The sequence below is a fragment of the Rhamphochromis sp. 'chilingali' genome (genome assembly GCF_963969265.1).
Source record: "Rhamphochromis sp. 'chilingali' genome assembly, chromosome: 2".
In the NCBI taxonomy this organism is placed as follows: domain Eukaryota; kingdom Metazoa; phylum Chordata; class Actinopteri; order Cichliformes; family Cichlidae; genus Rhamphochromis; species Rhamphochromis sp. 'chilingali'.
This window is the reverse complement of record NC_137930.1, coordinates 59113375-59133082: the sequence shown is the minus strand read 5'-3', so window position 1 is coordinate 59133082 and position 19708 is coordinate 59113375. Positions and strand designations below refer to the sequence as shown.

At 39.2% G+C, this 19708-nt stretch overlaps 3 protein-coding genes across 4 annotated transcripts; 2 read left to right on the top strand and 1 right to left on the bottom strand.

Moving 5' to 3' along the window:
- The first annotated feature begins 145 nt into the window (after positions 1-145).
- Positions 146-6114, top strand: bbs10 (Bardet-Biedl syndrome 10). The gene is made up of 4 exons (XM_080874423.1): positions 146-242; positions 2180-2395; positions 2484-3449; positions 3600-6114. The coding sequence occupies exons 2-4, from the start codon at positions 2205-2207 to the stop codon at positions 4432-4434; spliced, it is 1992 nt and encodes a 663-aa protein (XP_080730549.1). The 5' UTR covers positions 146-242; positions 2180-2204; the 3' UTR covers positions 4435-6114.
- Positions 6115-6126: 12 nt separating this feature from the next.
- cd9a (CD9 molecule a) lies at positions 6127-13821 on the bottom strand. Of its 2 annotated transcripts, none has more exons than XM_080874424.1 (8): positions 13655-13821; positions 9839-9941; positions 9651-9748; positions 9130-9204; positions 8816-8917; positions 7555-7644; positions 7097-7180; positions 6127-7003 (listed from the first exon to the last, which is right to left on the bottom strand). In XM_080874424.1, the coding sequence occupies exons 1-8, from the start codon at positions 13721-13723 to the stop codon at positions 6938-6940; spliced, it is 687 nt and encodes a 228-aa protein (XP_080730550.1). In that variant the 5' UTR covers positions 13724-13821; the 3' UTR covers positions 6127-6937. The 2 variants fall into 2 exon arrangements, with proteins under 2 accessions (XP_080730550.1, XP_080730551.1); XM_080874425.1 differs by lacking the exon at positions 13655-13821 and adding an exon at positions 10900-11092.
- Positions 13822-14950: 1129 nt separating this feature from the next.
- Positions 14951-18668, top strand: LOC308391651 (uncharacterized protein). The gene is made up of 5 exons (XM_080874307.1): positions 14951-15413; positions 16303-16553; positions 16721-16888; positions 17009-17104; positions 17555-18668. The coding sequence occupies exons 2-5, from the start codon at positions 16410-16412 to the stop codon at positions 17870-17872; spliced, it is 726 nt and encodes a 241-aa protein (XP_080730433.1). The 5' UTR covers positions 14951-15413; positions 16303-16409; the 3' UTR covers positions 17873-18668.
- The last annotated feature ends 1040 nt before the right edge of the window (positions 18669-19708 follow it).

The window sequence follows — 19708 nt, the reverse complement described above, 5'->3', positions numbered from 1 at the left end:
TTCGTTATTGTATTTTGTGGCGTGGTGGCGGGGAAAGAACTCAACTAAGTATATCTGGTATACTTATCCGGCAGTATTTCCTAAATGTATATTAAATTGCAAACCATTGGAAAGAGATCAACAAATGTCGTGTAGCTGTGATCATTTTTGGCTGGATACACTAGGTGGAAGCAGCGATTTCTAATCCAAGGTACCTCAACCAAAGAAGAAGCACAGAGGCGAGCGATCCTTTCTAACTAACGGTGAGCAAAGTCCTGAAAAATCAAGCCACGTTTTATTTTTTTTAGAAATCAGAGAAGGTATATTTCAAGATATTCTAAAACACACCCGGATTTTTTAAATGAAATAGGCTGGCGGAAACCGCCGGTGGTTTCAATTGTTTTCTAAGTCTAGCTATTTGGCTAACGTAGCTAGCATAGTAACCATAGTAACTATGATACCGGTTGCCGTATATTGTAGTTAAAGCTACAGTAAGGTTGACGATTCGTGCTAAGAAACTCTTATTTGTGGTTTTTATGGTCTTGGCAGATAAAGAACAGTAGTTAAAAAAAAGAATCTCCGACGATTACATTTCATAGAGCAGAACTGAATATAGTCCGCCCCAATCGGTAAAGCTAACTGTGCTAGGCTTTTGAGCAAGTGCACCTCGTGGACGTTTTCGTCCTCCAGAAATTAACAATTTCCCTATAATATCCCTAAATCCGATATCCATCATAAGTCGTGTCTAGAAGCAAGTACGCCTGCCTTGTCTCGAGACTCTGGAAGTGCGCTGCAGTGGAGGTCGGGGGGTGTAAGAGCCGAGACGTTTATGATTAATCAGGGAGAAGAACTCTTCTGCTTATTTTCACGATATTGATGGCCCACAGTGTCAACATTTAGATTACAATGCATAAAATACATAAAAGCCACTGAAAATACATAATAATACAAGTCATATATCGACATTTCTAACAAGATAGAGATTTGTGTGCGTCAGATTTGATTTATTAGGTAAATTCCTCTTGAACCTAATTTTTATTTTTCTACTGCACAGCTTTTCCTGGTTCAGTGTTACGTACCGTTCAAATGACGTGTGTGACACATATAAATGAGTCCCCTGCTGTACACTGCAGGCAGTGGGTCTGTTTTACTTATTTGACAAAGATCTGAGCATTTTCCTGTTATTTCTGCCCATTTGTTAAACTATAATTTCTGTTTCATTAAGTAAACGGTTTCTCTCCGCGAAAAAACCAAACAAACATGGTTTGCATACTATATATTTATTGCCATGCTTTAATAATTAATGTTGTTTAACGGAAAAATAGTCACTAAGCATTGTTGTTATAGAAATTGTTCAATACAGTATGGTTCAATAGCTTTTGGGTAAACAGTTTTCTAGTGTGGAAACCAATAGATCTGTAAACCAAAATAATATTTCTCCACTCTCTAACCTACCTACATAATTTGTCATAGATTTGATTTTCTTACTTTGCTTTTAAGGATCTATCACATTGCCAAGATTTCTGTGTTTCTCAGAAAAGCTGGATTTGGATTTCCTTTGCAATTACATCTCCAAACCCTCAACTGCACTAATTTTGGTTTTTGTCATTATACGATCAGTCAAAGTCAAACCTCGATTTCCTTTGAACCCACTCTATCCCAGTGTGGCTCCTGTTTCCACATATATAAAAAAGACAAGCAGCCACGCCTCTGAGTCAGATATTGTTAACATTCTTCATCATCATTACTGCTTTCTCACTTAGGTAGGATCTAATAGTGTCTACAGTTACGCCCTCTCATTGCTTCTCTAAGCAGTCAGGTCAACTTCCAACACATGAAGTCCTAGATCCCTTAATTAAATCATGGCCCGCCAGCCATCCCAAGTCTACCAACCATATATCTGATTTGGCAGTCGAGACCTGTCTACTTAATTGTCTCTATATCCTCTGAAAGGCTTTTAAGTGTCTGCCAAGCACAGGCAGCCATGGTAGATTTATCCTGACACCTTTCCTACACTGCATGCAACACTAATGTTTAAATACCGCTTTACAGCGAGCCAGTATGTTGTGTGTAAATCCAAATAGTGTTTTAATTAGGAGGGTTCATGTTTTAAAGAATAAAAATACTGGGTTTGTATATATTATGTATTTATTTATTTATTGCAGGTCGCAGTTTAAATTCTGACTTTTTAAAATTTCAGTCTGTGCTCATTCCTGGGAGAAAGGATGCCGCCATTGGGGCACTTACACATGGAACATGTCCTGCAGGCAGTCGGTGTCTTGGAGGCGGTCATCCTTCGCAGTTTTGGCCCTGAAGGAGGACAGGTGCTGTTCACACGAGACACGGGACAGGCGATGTTGAGCCGCAGTGGGACACGCATTCTCACGGCACTACATCTGGAGCATCCGTTGGCCAGGTTAACAGTCAAACATTTACTTGAATGATTATACATATTTTTCTAGGTTTAACTCCTTGGTGACGTGTTTGTGTGTTCCTCATTTTAGGATGGTGGTGGAGTGTGTCTGGAAGCATAGCTCTGCAACAGGCGATGGATCCAAAACCTTTATCCTGCTGCTGGCATCATTGCTACGGTTGATTCATGCAGCAGCCAGCAAGGAGTCTAATGTGTCACACTCTTATAGCTCAACAAAAGCAGCAGAGGCTTCCACTGCCAGACACTTGGCTGACAAACTGCTAGCATTTGGGTTGAAGGAGTTGGATGAGCTCATTGCTACGGGAGTGGTCCCTTATGGAGGCTGCATTTCGTGGGAAGATTTCACTGTGGAAGCACAAACGCCATCTCTCACAAACAATCTCTGTGTTCAAAAGCTGCTAAGATCATTTTTTCACACACGCTGTGGTTACACGCACTGTGACTTCAGTAGTCACCTCACATGTGAGCTGCTCAGTCACTGGAAGTTTAAAAATCAACTACCTTCATTCTCTCTGCAGCTTGTAAGCGACTACTTCCCTGCCCTCCATACACCTGTGTCGGGCTTTCCTGTCCGCTCTTCACGTTTAATCAAGGGGCAGGTAATCCACAGGGACTTTGCCACGCCACCGCTTAAGACTGACCACCAGCCAGTTAAAGCTGTAGTTCTCACCGGGTCGCTGCAACCAACATTGCTCAGCACAGGAGACGTGCTTGAGTTGGGATGTAGAGGCAGAATGAAGGAGGAGAGAAGTATTTTACACTTTAGCTCCTGGATGGAAAGCTCACTGCAGGGTATTATTGCGAAGCTGCAGACTTTGGGTGTTTGTGTGCTTCTGTCTGCAGTAAAACAGTCTGCTGCTGTCCTGGCTTTAGCCACACAGGCAGAGATGTGCCTTGTAGAATGTGTCAGTGAAGATGAACTTTCTCTGTTTTCCCAGCTAAGTGGAACTACTCCAATCTGGGACTGTTCAATGATTGAATCAGAGCACGTAGCCACACTGGCTTTTTGCCGGCCGATACAGCTCGGAGCCCACAGGTATAAAAAACACACTTCGTCTTGAGTAATGTAGTGTGCTCGTATAATATTATAGATAGCAACAGGAAGTTTAGCATTATCTGTAATCTCCAAAACAGGAATTAATGCTGTTTTGTTTAGTTTAATGTATGGGTTTTGTCTCTTCCACAGGTATGTCCATGTGGCTTTCCAGGACTCGGAAGAAAGAATCACCATCAAACCCTGCAGTCTGATCATCTGTGCCCCAGGGGAAGGACAGATTGAGCAGTATGCATGTGCTTTACAAGATGCCATTCGCATGCTACTTAGAACTTGGGAGCCCATGCATGCAGCTGCAACCACAACATCAAAGAGCACCCTGCAGTCGCATAAAGGCGCATCTTTACATACAGACAGTCTGACCGAGGAAACCGCATACAGATCCATCGCTATACAGCCCATTCAAAAGTGTGTGTTAAAGCCAGGCTGTGTTTTATCTGCTGGTGGGTTATTTGAGCTTCTCTTACACTATGCCCTCCTACAACATGGACATAGTTGCTCAGTTTCCCCTGACCTAAATATAGATGCTTCTGTTTCCCAGCTCTTGGCAAATGCCCTACTGAGCGTGCCTCAAAAGATTTACTCTCACAGTCCGCACCATTTCCTGGAGTCTCAAAGAAGGGTCATAAGTTTTGTTAGTAAGTTTCCAAATGATTCCCACCCTTTTAGCCTTGTATATAAACGAGAAAATACTATAAGCCCTATACAGGTCGAAGGGCCTCTGGGGGATGGTAAACTAAGCTTGCATTGTTGTAGAGAGGGTGACAAATTGTCAAAAGTTTCAGAGTTGGATCTGGGCCTTGAATCTGTCTCCTGTAAATACCAGCTACTTCTTGCTGTATTGCAGTGTGTCGCAAGTCTCCTTAAGGTGGACGCTGTCCTGCCTACACACACTGCTTTACACACCCAGTCGCGTAGACTCACCAGGACTTCCTGGGAGGGTACAGAGGACGAAGGCGAGGACTGAGATTGTGTCTTAGTTAAGATAAAAGCCATAAACATATTTTCTCTCAGTGCTCCCTCATGTCAAAGATGGAGTAAATACTTAGCACTTTAATACATTTTTGGCACAGTGATTTTTCTATACCCACAAGATATATCCAACTATCTGTCCATTCTCTTCCACTTATCCTTGTCAGGGTCACGGGGGAACTGGAGCCTTTCCCAGCTACCATAGACCAAGAGGCAGGGTACACCCTGAACAGGTCGCCAGTCTGTTGCAGGGCTAACACATAGAGACAGACAACCATTCACACTTACATTCAAACCTATGGACAGTTTAGAATGATCAATTAACCTAACCCCACTAACTGCATGTCTTGACTGCATGACTGTGGGAGGAAGCCGGAGAACCTGGAGAGAACCCCTGCAAACACAAGGAGAACATGCAAAATCCACACAGAAAGGCCCCGACATGGTGGTGGAAACTCAGGAACATCTTTTTGTGAGGCAACCAGTGCTATTCACCTTGCCACTGTGTATATTTTGTTCCAACAAAATATATTTTTATTACAAGACACAGATGGTATTTTCAGTTTTATGACCATGTTGTGGTTGGTTGCAGTTTCTGTGGCAGTAAAATGTTAAAGTGGTCTATAGCATCCTGTCCTGAATCAAGGCAAGGTCTGGCAGTAAAAAAGAAGGCATTAAACACTGTTGTAATACGGAATGTGCAGTTGCGAAATATTTTTATGTGTTGCAAACCTTCCAAGCGAGAATGTGTTAATGCCTTTTTTCTCAGTATTATTCATATTCATAGATTTTCTCTAAAATTTCTTCTCCTTTTCTATTTTCCTGGCCTATTCCCTTGCTAGTTTGTCCCTTACACAAACGGTTTAAATACAGATCATCTCACAAAACAGTCCTTTTTTATAATCAGTGTTATCTCCAAAAAACGATTGAGGCATTTAGAAGGGCAACACCCGGCTGTCAACAACCAAATCATAGCATGCTTCCTTGTGCTGTAATCAGAGGAACACAAACTCTATTTACTTCTATACTCGCCGCTTTTTAGATGGAAACTGTGAGTCATAAAGACATTAACTAGTCATACTGTTTACCGTAACTACCGTGTCATTAGTTTTGAAGACAAAAATTTTCCATAAAATATTTGTAACAGCACAATTAAGAAACAAAGACACTTCTTGTCTTTGTTTGTGTTCTAAGGGAGTCAGTCAGCTGATAGCTGCCAATATCAAAGAAGGGGAAGCTGAGGGAGTTTTCCCAATGTTTTTTTTTCTTTTTCCTACTGCGAAAAAGGAAACAAGCTTAAGCTTGAGTGTAGCTGTCATTGTTGTCAGTCCTATGGAGACACCTACGCACGTCTAACTCTTGCAGCATGCTGTATCGTGAGCAGCTAAATCTAAAATGTAAATAAAGCTCAGTCTAACAGTGAATCAGTGTAACTCTTATATTTTCATTGTAGTTATGAATGTTACCAAGTGACCTAAGAACAGGTGCAGTTAAATGTTCTCCAACTTGTTTACTATTACAGCGTTTGGGAATAATTGCAGGTCATATTATTTTATGGTCCACTTTTATTTCTCTATTTAAATGCTTAAATGCTCCCTTGCTGGCACGTTTTATTTTCCTATACTGAATTGTTTATATTTTCTCTATAAATAAACTTTATGATTGTTACAGTAAACTCATAGTCGACTCAGTACATTTTAGTTTATTTGGCGCTTATTGTTAAATTTTGTCTCTGTGAAACAGTGCATATGATATAAATCAATCTCTAAATTGAAGAGAACACTGCAAAATGCATCGTCAAACTGCACGTAAAAATATAAACAGCTAACATTAGAAATCTTACAAATACAAAAAGGAAAACATTTACAAACACAAATCAGGATAAGGACCAGGAACAAATCAAATGTCATGAAAATAAAGGAATCAAGATGCTACTCTAGCACCAAGCTGGTTAAAGTTAACAGCTCGGTATTCAGCTGGCTACTCGTCACCTTAATTTTACTTAAGAAGTTGCATGAAAAAAGGAACTGTAAAACTGCTGCGGCTGTGTTGTGCAGAAGTGTTTGCTTTTTTGTGTTTGTTTTTTTATATCTGGACCATGTTCTTGCTAGTAGATGACCCCAAGTGACAGCAATAGAAATGTTATCAGTATACAATAGTATCATGTTTTGTTTAGATAATTAGCTGTTCACACACTAATTTCAGTCAAATCACCACAAAAGTACACATTTCTTTTTACTACACTGCCACTGAATAACAGATGACACCCATTTTAAAATTGGGCCTTATAACCACATAACAGCTATCTAGTCCAGGAAAGTGGGCCTAAGCATCAGCAGCACAGATAAGGCTGACGTATAATGCAATCAGAAATATGTGCACCCAGCCTAAGCTTAGTTTATCCCCCCCTTTAACGAGCAGTGTTTCTACTGGCAGTGGAGAGTCGTGGGACTCTAGGAATGACATCATGCAACATTAATGAGGACTTCGAGAGGGTGTCACACCACCTCCCTGGACCTCCTGATGGCGCAGCACAGGAGCATGCTAAAGATCATCCCAAACACCTGTAAGAAAGAGTGTTACAAGTTTTGAGCTCATTTCTGGACTGTCCTCATTCAGCACAATAGCATTAAGAGTTAAACCAATCATGCGCTCACCATAATGACCCCGATGGCAATGCCTACTCCTCCTATGATGTGCAATTTGGAGTTAAACACCTCTTCAATGGCATCAGGGCAGCTCTGCAAAAGATAGTAATAATTTCTTTGAGCTTTCTGAACATGACTTGTGGGATGGTACACATAAAAGACAGCCTGAGGGCATGTGGGCTCCTGTAAACCACCGTTGCTATGGTAACACTGCAAAGAGACTAGGGGATTGCTCTGCAAAGGGAAGATTGACAGACTTATGACACACATTGGACCATGATTATGCATTTGATTTACAGTAATTGCCACAGATCTCAGAGAGATGAAGCATGCCAGCATGCCTCTTGATTTCTCCACTCTCCATCTCTATCCACACACACACACACACACACACACACACACACACACACACACACACACACACACACACACACACACACACACACACACACACAGGATAGTCATACCTTAGTAATGAGCTCCTCCAGCAGCTCCCCCTTTGGACAAGTTTCTGTGTTTGTTTCCTCTAACCTCCCATTTGGACCACAACAGTTCAGCTGTAAACATATATGAATATATGTTGTAAATGAACATGATGACCATGAATGCAGATGAAAACAGAGACCCCCCATCCCACACCCTCACCCCACCCCAAATGTGCTTTTCCATGGCATGCATTTTTCATTTAAGTCTGTGAAGGTTCTCAGTCATCCAGGTCATCGTAGTCAAAGGAGCTTGCAAAGAAAGGTGTCTCCAGACAGCTTTCTTTGCAAGCTCCTTTGGCATTTTTAATTTAACTTTGCTATTTGGGCTGATTGGGACCTGATGAATGTAAAAACAAAGAATCACCGTTTTTTTCACCTGATTTTTGTTTCTGAGAAAAATGAGGTCCACATAAGAGGATATTCATTTTAAATTTTGATAGAACAGTGGCAGTATAATGTCATTGTAAGTGGATATCAGGCCCTATGTAGAGCAAAATTTAGTATTGTGGTCTACACAACCCAAAATGTGGTCCTAGGAAGTTAAACATAGTCACCGTGGCATCACCTAATGGTTTGTAGACTCACACACTGAAGTACACCCTGGGCTGTCATTTATGTTACTGTAAAAGGTTATATATATATATATATATATAACCTTTTACAATAACATACAATAACATATATATATATATACACACACATATATATATTTATATACATATATATTTAAATTGTTAATTAACATTGACAATTAACCCTTCTCATATACACTTATGGACTATCTGAGGAATCACTCATCGTTGGTCATTAGATAGAATGGAGGTTTAAGGCTTCATTTTGGAGACCATGTCCATCCTTTTTATACAGATCATCCAAATAAAGCCTGCACCTCTCTTAATAGCGTTTGCGACACATGTTAATGCAGACATTAAGCCTGAGATACAGCATGTTAAGATGTGAGACTTAGAAAAGGTGGTAGATGTGTTGTTATCACTAGATACACGTTTTCCTTGTACTACCTGTATAGTTTGTTGTGTGTAATCATCTCACAGTTTTAGCTTCACACATAGCAGCTGTGGTTTTGATCTTAGTAATTCTCATGAAGAACGGTAATACAAAAAAAATCTGTCCTAGAAAACCAGTTTCACCTAGAAATAATAAACAACATTTATCTGACTCTACCGTAGGTGACAAATTTCTTTTGGATAAGATCAGAGTCGGCCTGAATTAGAAAGAGACTCACCTCAGCTTGAATCACCCGCAGTGTCTCTTTGAGGTGCTCGTCTCCATTTGACTTGTAGTTGTTGTACGTCTGTGTGTAAAATCCTGTGATATCATTCACCACCTGCAAAACAGCAGTAAACGGAGAAACGATGATATAATATATGTCACAGAGACACATAAATCTCCAAACCCCTTCACTCGACTCGCTTTTTTGGATTTGGTTTGTCTTTTCTGATCTGGCAGTGTTTTCTCACATGGATTCCTGTAGTGTACTAGGTCTGTGTAAAGTGTTTTCAACCTGATAGTTAGCATTATAATTTGTTAAAATGTTACCTGGCTTTGGTTAGAAAATCCCCAGATTCCAGCAGCTACCTCAATGGCAAATATGATTAGCAGGAAGAAGAAGAACTGCAGAAAGAAAAAGACTAAATTAAACTCAGCTGACTGTTTGCTTCCAGGCATGCTTGCGCGCATGTCTTCTGCGCCCATGTATGAACACATAAGGTCAGTTGAGGGTAGCCAAACCCAGTTTTCATTTACTCCTCCTCTTGAGAGGTTTAATACGAGAAGAGAAGATTATGGCCAGACGGAGCAGGATGGTGGAAGCTAGTGCAGAGAAATCTAAGAGACTCTTCCGTGGCCTTCACACAGTTCAGTAAACAAAGATGAAGGCAGACATCTCATATCTTTTGAGTGAGCCCAAGGTTCGTCCGTAAAGCACACTTGTGACAGTGAGATAAAAAGTCCAAGTGCAGCTAAGTGAAATCACTAAGACAGTTAAAATTTTTATGTTAGTTAGATCAAAATTAGTTAATAGAATATGATAGTTATGAAGATTATTAAGTGGTACAAACCGTTCCCAGCATACAGGGGGACTCCCGGATGGCACCACAACATCCCAGAAAGCCCACCACCATGATCAGTGCTCCAGCTGCTATCAGAATATATACACCTACACACACACAACACATGTGATATACAGAGAAGAATAAATAGCTTTTATATAAATAGCTATGATATAATAAACATCCCTGCATCTTACCTGTGTAAAACACATATGAAGAATCTGGTTCTTCAAATAAGCTTTTGGTCTTCTGGTCTAATCTTAGCCACAGTCCTATAGCTAATACAGCAGTGCCGGCGAGCTGCAACACACAAAAATATATGTTGTCACATACAAGATATATTGCAATTTGGACCATGCAATTTGCATACTGTTTGCTCATTAAAAGTTGAGTCAAGAAGAAAACTCTTCATACTCAGTTCTCTTCATGTCCATGCATGCACCATCCCCCGCTTGCCAACCTAATCAGCAAGCATCGGTTAACAATTATGCCTCTGAGTTTTAAACACTGCACTGACCAGCTGTTTCTCCTGGTTTCATCCTTACAGTTTCGCAGTACTCAAACAGAAATCTTCAAATATAATTTAATAAACAGTGCCTCGTTGTGGAAACTCCTTTCACAGTAATTACTTCTATTTGTCTACAAATCAATCAAAAAAACACCTACAAATATTACAATTCAATACCTACACAGCTTCATGTTTCTAAAAAACAAAATAAAACAAATAGCCCAAAGTAAACTGAAACTGAACATTACACTTTTGATTCTTAAGCTCTGAGATAGATAACAGAGAAGGGAGCCTGCATGGCCACAGCTTGCACACATTCCTTTTAACATTTTCACTTAACATGAACACATAGTAGCAAGTTATTTGAAATATGCGGAGAAAGTATTCTAAAACTCAGAGTTTAGGACTTTAAAAAACGTGTGTACAAGGCCACTTACAAGCCTCGGCAAAGATAGGTTGGTAAATGTTTAACTTTGAGAAGAAAGGTGGCACGCAGTTTTTTTTTGAAAGCGTGGGAGTGTCACTTTGCCTTTTCTTCTCACGTTTTGACAAATGCTTCTTGTTTTGAATACTTTATGCCATATTGCTGCAGTTTTCCTGTATCCTTTAAAATATGTTAGCTAGTAGAAATTTGTTACAGAACTGTAACACAAGTTGAAACATTTCCCCTTTTCTTTATCACACAAACCACCAGATCAAAAAAAATTTTTTAAATAATAATTAATTAATTAAAAAGCAAAATACACCTACCCAGAAGAAAAGGTTGAAGATGAACATGAGATATTTCACACATTTGATTCCCCCACCGAGAGCCATGTTGAGTCACATTAAACAGTTCACCACTGTGACAAAGTAGTGCCTTTTTTTCCAGGAAGAAGCCAACGCAAAGGTAGTGGTAAGAGAGAGTATTCTCAATACCGTGCCTTTCAGAGTCACCTGATTATGGAGGTAGGGAGTGGCCAAAGTAACTCTTCTCTTTCAACCTGTTGTTCCATGTATAGTTAGAGGGTGTTATGATCTGGTAGATAGAGGGGTTGTGTCCAGGCATGTAAACGTTTCCTAAAATACCTGCTTGACGACACATTTAATCCTCTGGTATCTGAACTCGTACCTACAGTGAATGGGTCGACTTTTGCTTCCCATTACACCTACAGCTTCTGCTGCACCCAGAAGTGGGTTTTGATCCAGTCCAAGCAAAATTTGCGAACTCTGCTCTGTGTGCACTGACACAAAAGCTGCACTGAGCTTTGACCCTGGTTAGTTTCTATCTCAGAAGGGAAGTGTCTTTGTTTAAATGAGGATGCTAGTTATAAGGAAGCGTCCCTGTGTGTTGACAAATTCTGCTGATTAAGAGTTATACTGTAATTTATAATGTATTGTATTCCTAAAGCTTCTCCATTTCGAAACATTTGTGACTTTTAAAAAGTGATTCTAATGACCTATTTTCATCAATCTTATTAACACTCAAAACTTATTTTTTTCTCTCACACGTAGCGTTCACATGCTGTGGGAAATCTGTCTGCCCTGTAATTAATGCTACACTTAGCTCTATGTATAGCGTCGCAGATTACAAACGTGCATAAAAGGCAACACAACCATTTGAAACCACACGCACACATCCCACTCAAACACGCACAGCAAGACACACCCTGCGGGTGCGCAGGACAGCGGGACACACATAACCTACATGGGATATCTAGCATTCACGCACAAGCATGTGCGCGCGCACACCGCCAAGTAGACAGACTTCCATTAACAACTCTTTTAGGGGCGGAAATGTTAATTACTTAATTTTGGGGCTATATCTCGGCCACAATAAGCCCCCTCCCCCTCATTGCAAGTATTAAAATGCCATGCGCGCAAACTCCAGAGTGTGGCTAGTAGTGATGGGATTTCCGGCTCTTTTTAGAGACCCGGCTCTTTCGGTTCGGCTCACTAAAAAGAGCCGGCTCTTTCGGCTCCGAACCGGCTCTTCAGGTTGTTTTGTTGCTTTAATTAATTTATTATTAACAATAATATAAAATTATGCACAAAAGGAATTACTAACATAAAAACAAGTGGTTTTATTTATATATGTTTATATATAAATATATGCGGTGGCCCCTAGAGACAAAACACGTACAAACTCCAAAACACATTTCTAGCATGAACTGAACTTCCAAAGCAGAGCTACTAGATCACTTAAATTACACAATTGAAAGCATGTGTGTATTGTTTGTGTATTTATACACAGGCACTCATATATATATTCAAATAATTTAAAAAAAAGTTCATTTACCTGTTACTACGACACACCAAATCCGGTCGTTGGTACTTGCTGGCTTGTGTAGCCACAAGATAACAAAGGCTCAACACTGCGCCCAGCATCCTGGAGCACTTCTGTTGTCTTTTGTACGTGTTTTGAGTTTTTATGTGCTTCTGAGTTTTTATATGCTTCTGAGTTTTTACGTGCTTCGGAGTTTGTACGTGTTTTTACGTGTTTTGGAGTTTGTACGTGTTTTTACATGTTTTGGAGTTTGTACATGCTTCAGAGTTCGTACGTGATTTGAAGTTTGTATGTGCTTTGTCTCTAGGGGCCACCGTAAATATACTTTTATTTATTCACTCCACATAAAATGTAATAAATAAATCATATAATATAAAAATCAACTATTCACATTTCAAGTTTTAACTATTTAAATTTTCAGCTTTTTCCTTTCACAAATTTAAAGTGAAAAGAACACAAAACACTGCAAACCACAACACAATTAAATATAAATTATAATATGAAAACTAAAAGAACATGCACATTCTCTGTCATATGGACCTGCATGAATAAACTTTCTCAATCCTTTATCATCTGCAACCGAAAATAGTTGTGGATGATTACTATACCTTTCTAATGTTGTTGTCCCTGCCTCTCTTTCTCTCTCTCTGGCTCTGTTCCTGTGCTACTGAGTGTAACTACCGCCCCTCCCCCCTCTGCCCAGCGTAAAGCACAAGGCTCGCGTGCAGAGTGAAGCGGAAAAAAAGTGCGAGAGAGAGGCTGAGAGAAAAAAAAAAAAAAACCCACGTGACGGCTCGCGATAAGGAGCCGGCTCGCGTCGTTCACGTCAAAGAGCCGGCTCTAAGAGCCATTTCGTTCGCGAACGACCCATCACTAGTGGCTAGTCTGCGCGGTGGAACTGGGTCACTTGGCCACTGGGGATTATTCTCCAGCCCGCACGGTCTCCACAAACATTGGGACACTTTGTATTTAGTGGCAGCCAGAGCCATAATTCATTCATGCGGCTGCTCAGACAATCCGGGGATAAGTAACAGACACACACCGTGAGCACTCGGCACTATTCTGCATCTGGGACGTCTATACCGTGTAATTTTATTCACTATAGTAACCTGCGCTCACACGAATGCGCATGTTCCTACGCAAACCTCACACACGTTCGCACACCTACACGCACACACACACGTAGAAAAACAGGCAGGATGCACACGAGAATAAAATATTTTCTTGCTTCGGACTCACCCAGAACACCAGGTTAAAGGCAAACATCAGGTATTTGATGCACGTCTCACCCCCCGACAGTGCAGCCATGGTGGTCCTTGAACTGTGACTCACACTTGTACCGCTATCTCAAATTCAAGAGGAGAAGAGCCAATATATAACAGCCTGTATGCAGAATGAGGTTATTTGCCGAGGCGCCGGCGCTGACGCGCGTCGTGCGGAGCGCGCCTGTAGTGGTCCGCCCCCTCACGGCTGCACAGCCTCCTATGGCTCTTCTTCTTTCTGTCTTTATTCCTGAAAACTTTTGTTTACAATTTCTTCTTTATTTAATTATTTGACCAAAAACAAGTGGATATGGTTCTATTAGTTATTTTCGGGGATTTTGTGGGATTTCCGGTGATGTAGGAGTGTTGACATCTCCACACGATTTTCGATTTATTCAGATTGCAGCCTGCACTTGCTTTTCAGTATAGTCTCGATGTGTGCCTTTCCTATATACAATAGTGGGAACAGTACACTTAACAGCACCCTGCTGTGGGCATTTGAATGCAAGTTCCTGCAGGACTCTGGGCATTGCGATGACGTAATTCTCCAGGAATAAGGAAAGCGCGTTCACGGATTAAATATACTGTACATGAATGAACACGGTGCACGAGCAGGCTGTGTGCTCGCCAGCAATATATAGCTCACAGACAGATTATAGGTTACACGCTCTCACTTCTAAACGCGATATGAAACAAGCAGCTTTGCAATTGAATGCATTAGCATCTGTGAGGCATAAAGGCTGTACATTAGTCTTGTGTCTGAACAGTCCTGCTTCAGGGTATATCACGCTTAGATATACGTTTTACGGCCATTTTTAAGTGGGCAATGAATTAGCTACCATTTATAGATGATGTATACATTTTTGTTTTACCTAATGTTTTTATAATTTTATTAATTTAATTTAACAACATAGCTGTGAAAGAGTCAACATCGCTATGCTCGAAAAAAGCCTGAAAAGTATGATGCCATTTGTCTACATTTAGCTTTTAATAATAAAGTTTTCAGTTTTCATATCCGTAGTAGGACTGAATTATTTCACGGGCGGTTTATTAATAAGTAGAAAACCCCCACTTTAACCCTTTAAAGCCTGAGCTATGACATTATTTCCAGAAAATTATTGAATTAGAAAAAATACACATAAATTTGCATATATTAGTTTTAATTTGGTTATATTTGCTATATTTGTTTGTGTGGTTGGGGGGGGGGGGGGGGGGGCGTGGTTCTGCAGGATAACCAACACTGTAAGACCGAATAGTAATAGTTTGATAAATGAAATGAGTTCCAACTACTTAAAAACCTGTTATAAGTTCATACACCTTTATTTTTTGAGTAGTTTGAACAAGTTTGTTTTTTCAAGTTATCAGTACTTGAATATATTGATTAGTTTCTGGCATTGCCCTCAAATAATTTGAGTTTTAACACTGACGTCACTTACGTGCCTACGTACGTACCTACGTGCGCCACCTGTTTCTTTATGAAGTGCTGGCAACCATCTTGGATTCCTCGCTTCGAGTGCGAATGCCCGCTCATTACTCCGAAAGAAACTTGTGGAACGTTAATATCCGAACAGAAATAAAAACATTTGTCAAGGGGTTTTTTGCGGCATTGCCTTTGACGCTGGATAAAGGAGGGCATGCTATGGTATGTTACGGACTTTTGAACTGGAACAGCTAACGCTCTGCACTTGGCTAGCTGCATTTACCGCCTTTGCAGCATCTTCAGGAGCGCTTTTGTGGTAAGTTTTATTTTTCTGAAACTATAGTTCTCCATTGTAATATGGGTTTTTATCGTCATAAATGTACAACTCTAGCAGGCATTTAAGAATTACATGCATGCGTCGTTTTATCCATGTTGGCTTGGCCCCAAAGTGTTTTGCATGAATTATGCTAATACGCTCATATTTAGTATAACACATTATTAGTCCCTGGGACTAATAATGTGTTAATAACTTTTCTAATCTCTTACTATTTTAAAAGAAGTCTTTAGAAGGCGTTTCTGGATTTGCAGATTATAAACTGCCTTGTGGTTAAATTGTTGAATCAATATGCACTGCTGCGCTGCTTCACACTTAGCGCATACGTGGATATTGACTTTGGCTAACCCATTTGCTAACTGGTGGAACTTAAAACTTACGTTTAGTTCTCTGGAGTTGTACATATTAAAACTGGGGCAGCAAAATTGTAGGCACAGGACATACTTACAAAAGCAGTGAATAATCATTACATAATTACGCGGTAGAACTTGGTTTACATTGCAAATAGTTATGTATACCAAGTTGAAATGTAGAATCTTCTGAACTGTAAAATTGTTGTGCCTGGTCTATTTTAGGTTAGCTTAAGGGTGAATCCATCAATAATATATTTACCAAACAGTTATTTTTTCGTTTTATTTTATTCTGATGCCCAGTGTTCATTAGTGAAAGACTTAGTTTTTTATCTGTCAGGGGCTGGGTCTGTGACACAGCATTTTGAGTTTATTTTGTATTTTTGCTTTCTTATGTTATATTGAAATGAGGTGAAGTTCTTGTATTGTTGTTATTATTAGTTAAGGTTTAGTTGAGTTCTGGGCTGGTTATGTTTCATCTGTGTCTCCTTGGTTATGTGTCTTTTCTGTTCTCTGTGTAGTCTGTCTTGTCTTCTGTGTTTTACTGTTATGTCCATGCCAGGGCAGAAGTAAATTTTCAGGGGTGAAGATGCTGTTTACCTTGACCAGCTAAGACTACAGATTGTAGATGAAGTCGAGAAAAGTGAAAAGAATCCTGATTACAAAGCTGATGCACACAACTTTGGCCTTGCAATGCAAAGAGATCATCAATGATGACCTACCAGTAGGTCAGATCCTGGATTGCTGGCCTACTCTGAAATCCCAGTCCCAGGTAAGAATGTATATAGATGTATCTAACAAGGTGTATTTTATATCAACTCCTGTTATCTGGCCTGTCTGAACAAATTATGCCTTTGGAGTGTAAGGATTTTGATGTATTTTGCAAAGATTTATAGACTAATTGAAACTTGTAAACACAAATGTATCCTGTGTGTTCAGATCTGTGCAGAATTCCACAGGATTACAAACCTCCACCTGAAGAACCACTTTTATGCTGTGCTGGACCAACATGCTCCCCGGCTCCAGAGCTTATTCAGAAAGAAAGCTGTTTGCACAGGGAACGTGTCTGATGTCCTGTCTCAGCTCTTCAGAAGCTATAATCTCCAGGTTAGTGGGTTTTTGTCTTGTTTTTGAGCTTTATTTAATTTGATCAATTTTTCCAATTTTAATTACCATTCTTGACTAGGTTAGCCAATAATTTAAAATAAAAATTTTCTTGTGATGTAGGAACAAGCTGATATCCATGCCCAAAGTGCTGGTGTGCTTCATGCCCTCTCTGCCTATTTGTACGAAGACACCTCTACCTTCATCAAAACATGGGATGTAAGTTTTGGACAAAGTTGTGAACAATATCTTAGTAGCATCCTTGTTTAGATTTCTCAAAACATTATGACACTTTGAGAGTTTGAGAAGCATCTCCATGCTTGGATCTGTCTACAACAGTGTCCATGTCACATAATGGAAACACTACATGTTTTTAATGTGCGTAGACCTTCTATAATGTTCCTAGCCCAACCATACATCACTGTACAAATGAAAAAAGATATAACTCCTATTGACTTTCTGTTGTTATTGCTACGAAGAGGTATGACTTTGCTTTACTAAAAGTACTATTTTTGTCAGTTTGTTTTTTCAAATCTTTGGTGTGTTGTGGCTTTTTTGTTGTTCAAACAATTGATTTCTGAGCTAGTAATAATCCAGAAATGTGACTTGTATAGATGAAACTAAGAGAAATAGGAATGCACTAACATGAAGTAATTTTGTTTTCTGTAGATGATGCATTCTGATAGACCAGATATTAGTGAAGTGCCACTTGGACGACTCCTGATCAGAGCCAATTCCAGCGATGCAACATTCTTCTGCCCTGAGAAGACTGCAGTTTTGGTCGAGGGTAACATGATCATTGTTTTCACCACCCTGGCTGATGCATTTCTAGTGATATTTGGACTCACCTACGCCCTGCACCTAAGCTACCCAAAATGTTTGGCCAACATTTTTGACTTCATTCAGAACGTTTTGATGGGTCTGGAGGGTGGGAAGTTGAAGCCCAAAGTGCTGAGTCTTAAAAATGATCTTTTGGCAGCAGAATAATGTCCAGGGTTCCTACACAGCCCTCAAGTGCCTGTTAAAGCAAGTAATTCAGTTTATCATGTTTCCAAGTCTGGATAAGTTTGTTTTTTTTAAAAAGAGAGAATAGAATAAAGAAATCTTTGCAGACTCTGTTTCATACTTCATTATCTAAAAGCCACATACAAAGTAAAAGGGGTGATTTTATTTTATTAATTTATTTTTTTTCCCCCAACATCACTTGTGTTTTAGTTGATTTTGATTGTGTTTTTAGTCAGATAACTGTAAATCTATAGAGAAAATGAAGGACAATCTCACTACATTTCTGGCTTCTAGGTGGGATCTTGAATGTCACGTAAGGAACGTTCCTCCTGAACTATTCATAACTGACATAAGGCGCTAAGGAGGTTTATAACACTTTGTTTTATGTCTCTAAAGAAGTATTTTTCTATTTAATGTTTTATTGCTTTGTTGTTGAGACTGTGATTGCACTCTACAAATGTGCATTTTGCATAACCACAGTATTGGCATATTAAAAAGGTTACCAATTATATTTCAGTGTATTAGCTGCACTATACTATACTATTACTTTCATTCGGTTTTCCCACCTAATAATGCAGGATTTTCTTTTCCTTTTGTTTGTTTTTTTAATAAACAGGCCATACTCATGTGTTAATCAAATTTGAATACTCTTAAAACATGTTGTGAATTTCTTTATTTCTAATATTGTAACCTTGTGCCAAAATTTCCGACATTATTCCCTATAAAATGTGGTGGATTTATGTCTTTGGGGTTTTTGTTAGAAAGGCTATGTGTTAAAGTAACTCAATAAATTTGTAACTTGAATTTATGTTTTCTGTCTTATGTTTTTACAAGTGTAATTATTTTGGGCACTTTTTTTATATCAAATTCAAAACACAGTAGATTTGGATATTACAAGCATTTGTTTTTTAAATTTTTGAGTTGTATTAGCTTAAAATGGTTAACATTTTGAAACTAAAAATTAATTCCTTAAAGTTACTTGAGCTAGATTTGTACTTGAAACTCAAAATATCAAGTAGAGAGTACTAAACCAAAAATGTGGATATAACATAAAAACATTTGTCAATGGTACTTAAAAATATTTATCTAAAGCTAATAAATAAAGTGTGTTTATTTAACTTTTATTTTTAAGTTTTAGTTACTTAAAATATTTTATGTAATCAGTTTCACCAAAAGTTTTGAGTAAAATTAACTTATTGGGTTTTACAGTGAACTTGACCAAAACTGCCTCACCATGCATATAAATGACTACCTAAAGCTCTGCATGCCCTTTCAGTTAAGTTATTATATCAGAGCTATCAGAGCTGCTATACAGAAGACATGTAGGCACATTTGCAAGTAATAATGTTAGAATTTTGTTTTTCTCCAAATTCCGCATGTTCATTTGTCTGTTTTGAAAAACATCTCTTGGCATCTCACTGTCGCACTACAGGACATTTTTGGTTACACACATAATTTCAGTGATGCCAGTAATACCCTTGTTTCAAGCAGAGACGCCTTCTATCAGGCAGATTATGAACGTCTGCGTGGGTTTGCGGTGTGTTTGAAGCACACAGCTCCACAGGTGATTTCTAGCTCAACACTAGATAGATCATACATACTGTGCGAACATTTTGGGTGCTTTGTCTGTTTACACCAGATAGGTAGATCAGGTAGTCTCCACAGACCCTGATCATTACGTATTTAGTAGCCTAGAGTTACATAAAGAGAGTGAAAGCAAAAGAAACAGCCTCAGTCTGCAGAATTCTTATTTACTTATTTATAATTACTTTATGCTTGCTTCATACTTATATAAATACTTATTTTTGTGACATTGTG

What these genes read in the sequence shown, in the direction of transcription:
- bbs10 (XM_080874423.1), top strand. Translation starts at nt 2,205, where the DNA reads ATGCCGCCATTGGGGCACTTACACATGGAACATGTCCTGCAGGCAGTC. An exon ending in CTGGAGCATCCGTTGGCCAG is followed by an intron (nt 2,396 to 2,483) that starts GTTAACAGTCAA and finishes TCCTCATTTTAG; the next exon opens with GATGGTGGTGGAGTGTGTCT. An exon ending in ATACAGCTCGGAGCCCACAG is followed by an intron (nt 3,450 to 3,599) that starts GTATAAAAAACA and finishes TCTCTTCCACAG; the next exon opens with GTATGTCCATGTGGCTTTCC.
- cd9a (XM_080874424.1), bottom strand. Translation starts at nt 13,723, where the DNA reads ATGGCTGCACTGTCGGGGGGTGAGACGTGCATCAAATACCTGATGTTT. An exon ending in GATTTTCTAACCAAAGCCAG is followed by an intron (nt 8,918 to 9,129) that starts GTAACATTTTAA and finishes GCTGTTTTGCAG; the next exon opens with GTGGTGAATGATATCACAGG. An exon ending in TGCGGGTGATTCAAGCTGAG is followed by an intron (nt 7,645 to 8,815) that starts GTGAGTCTCTTT and finishes ATATGTTTACAG; the next exon opens with CTGAACTGTTGTGGTCCAAA.
- LOC308391651 (XM_080874307.1), top strand. Translation starts at nt 16,410, where the DNA reads ATGAAGTCGAGAAAAGTGAAAAGAATCCTGATTACAAAGCTGATGCAC. An exon ending in CTCTGAAATCCCAGTCCCAG is followed by an intron (nt 16,554 to 16,720) that starts GTAAGAATGTAT and finishes CTGTGTGTTCAG; the next exon opens with ATCTGTGCAGAATTCCACAG. An exon ending in TCAGAAGCTATAATCTCCAG is followed by an intron (nt 16,889 to 17,008) that starts GTTAGTGGGTTT and finishes CTTGTGATGTAG; the next exon opens with GAACAAGCTGATATCCATGC.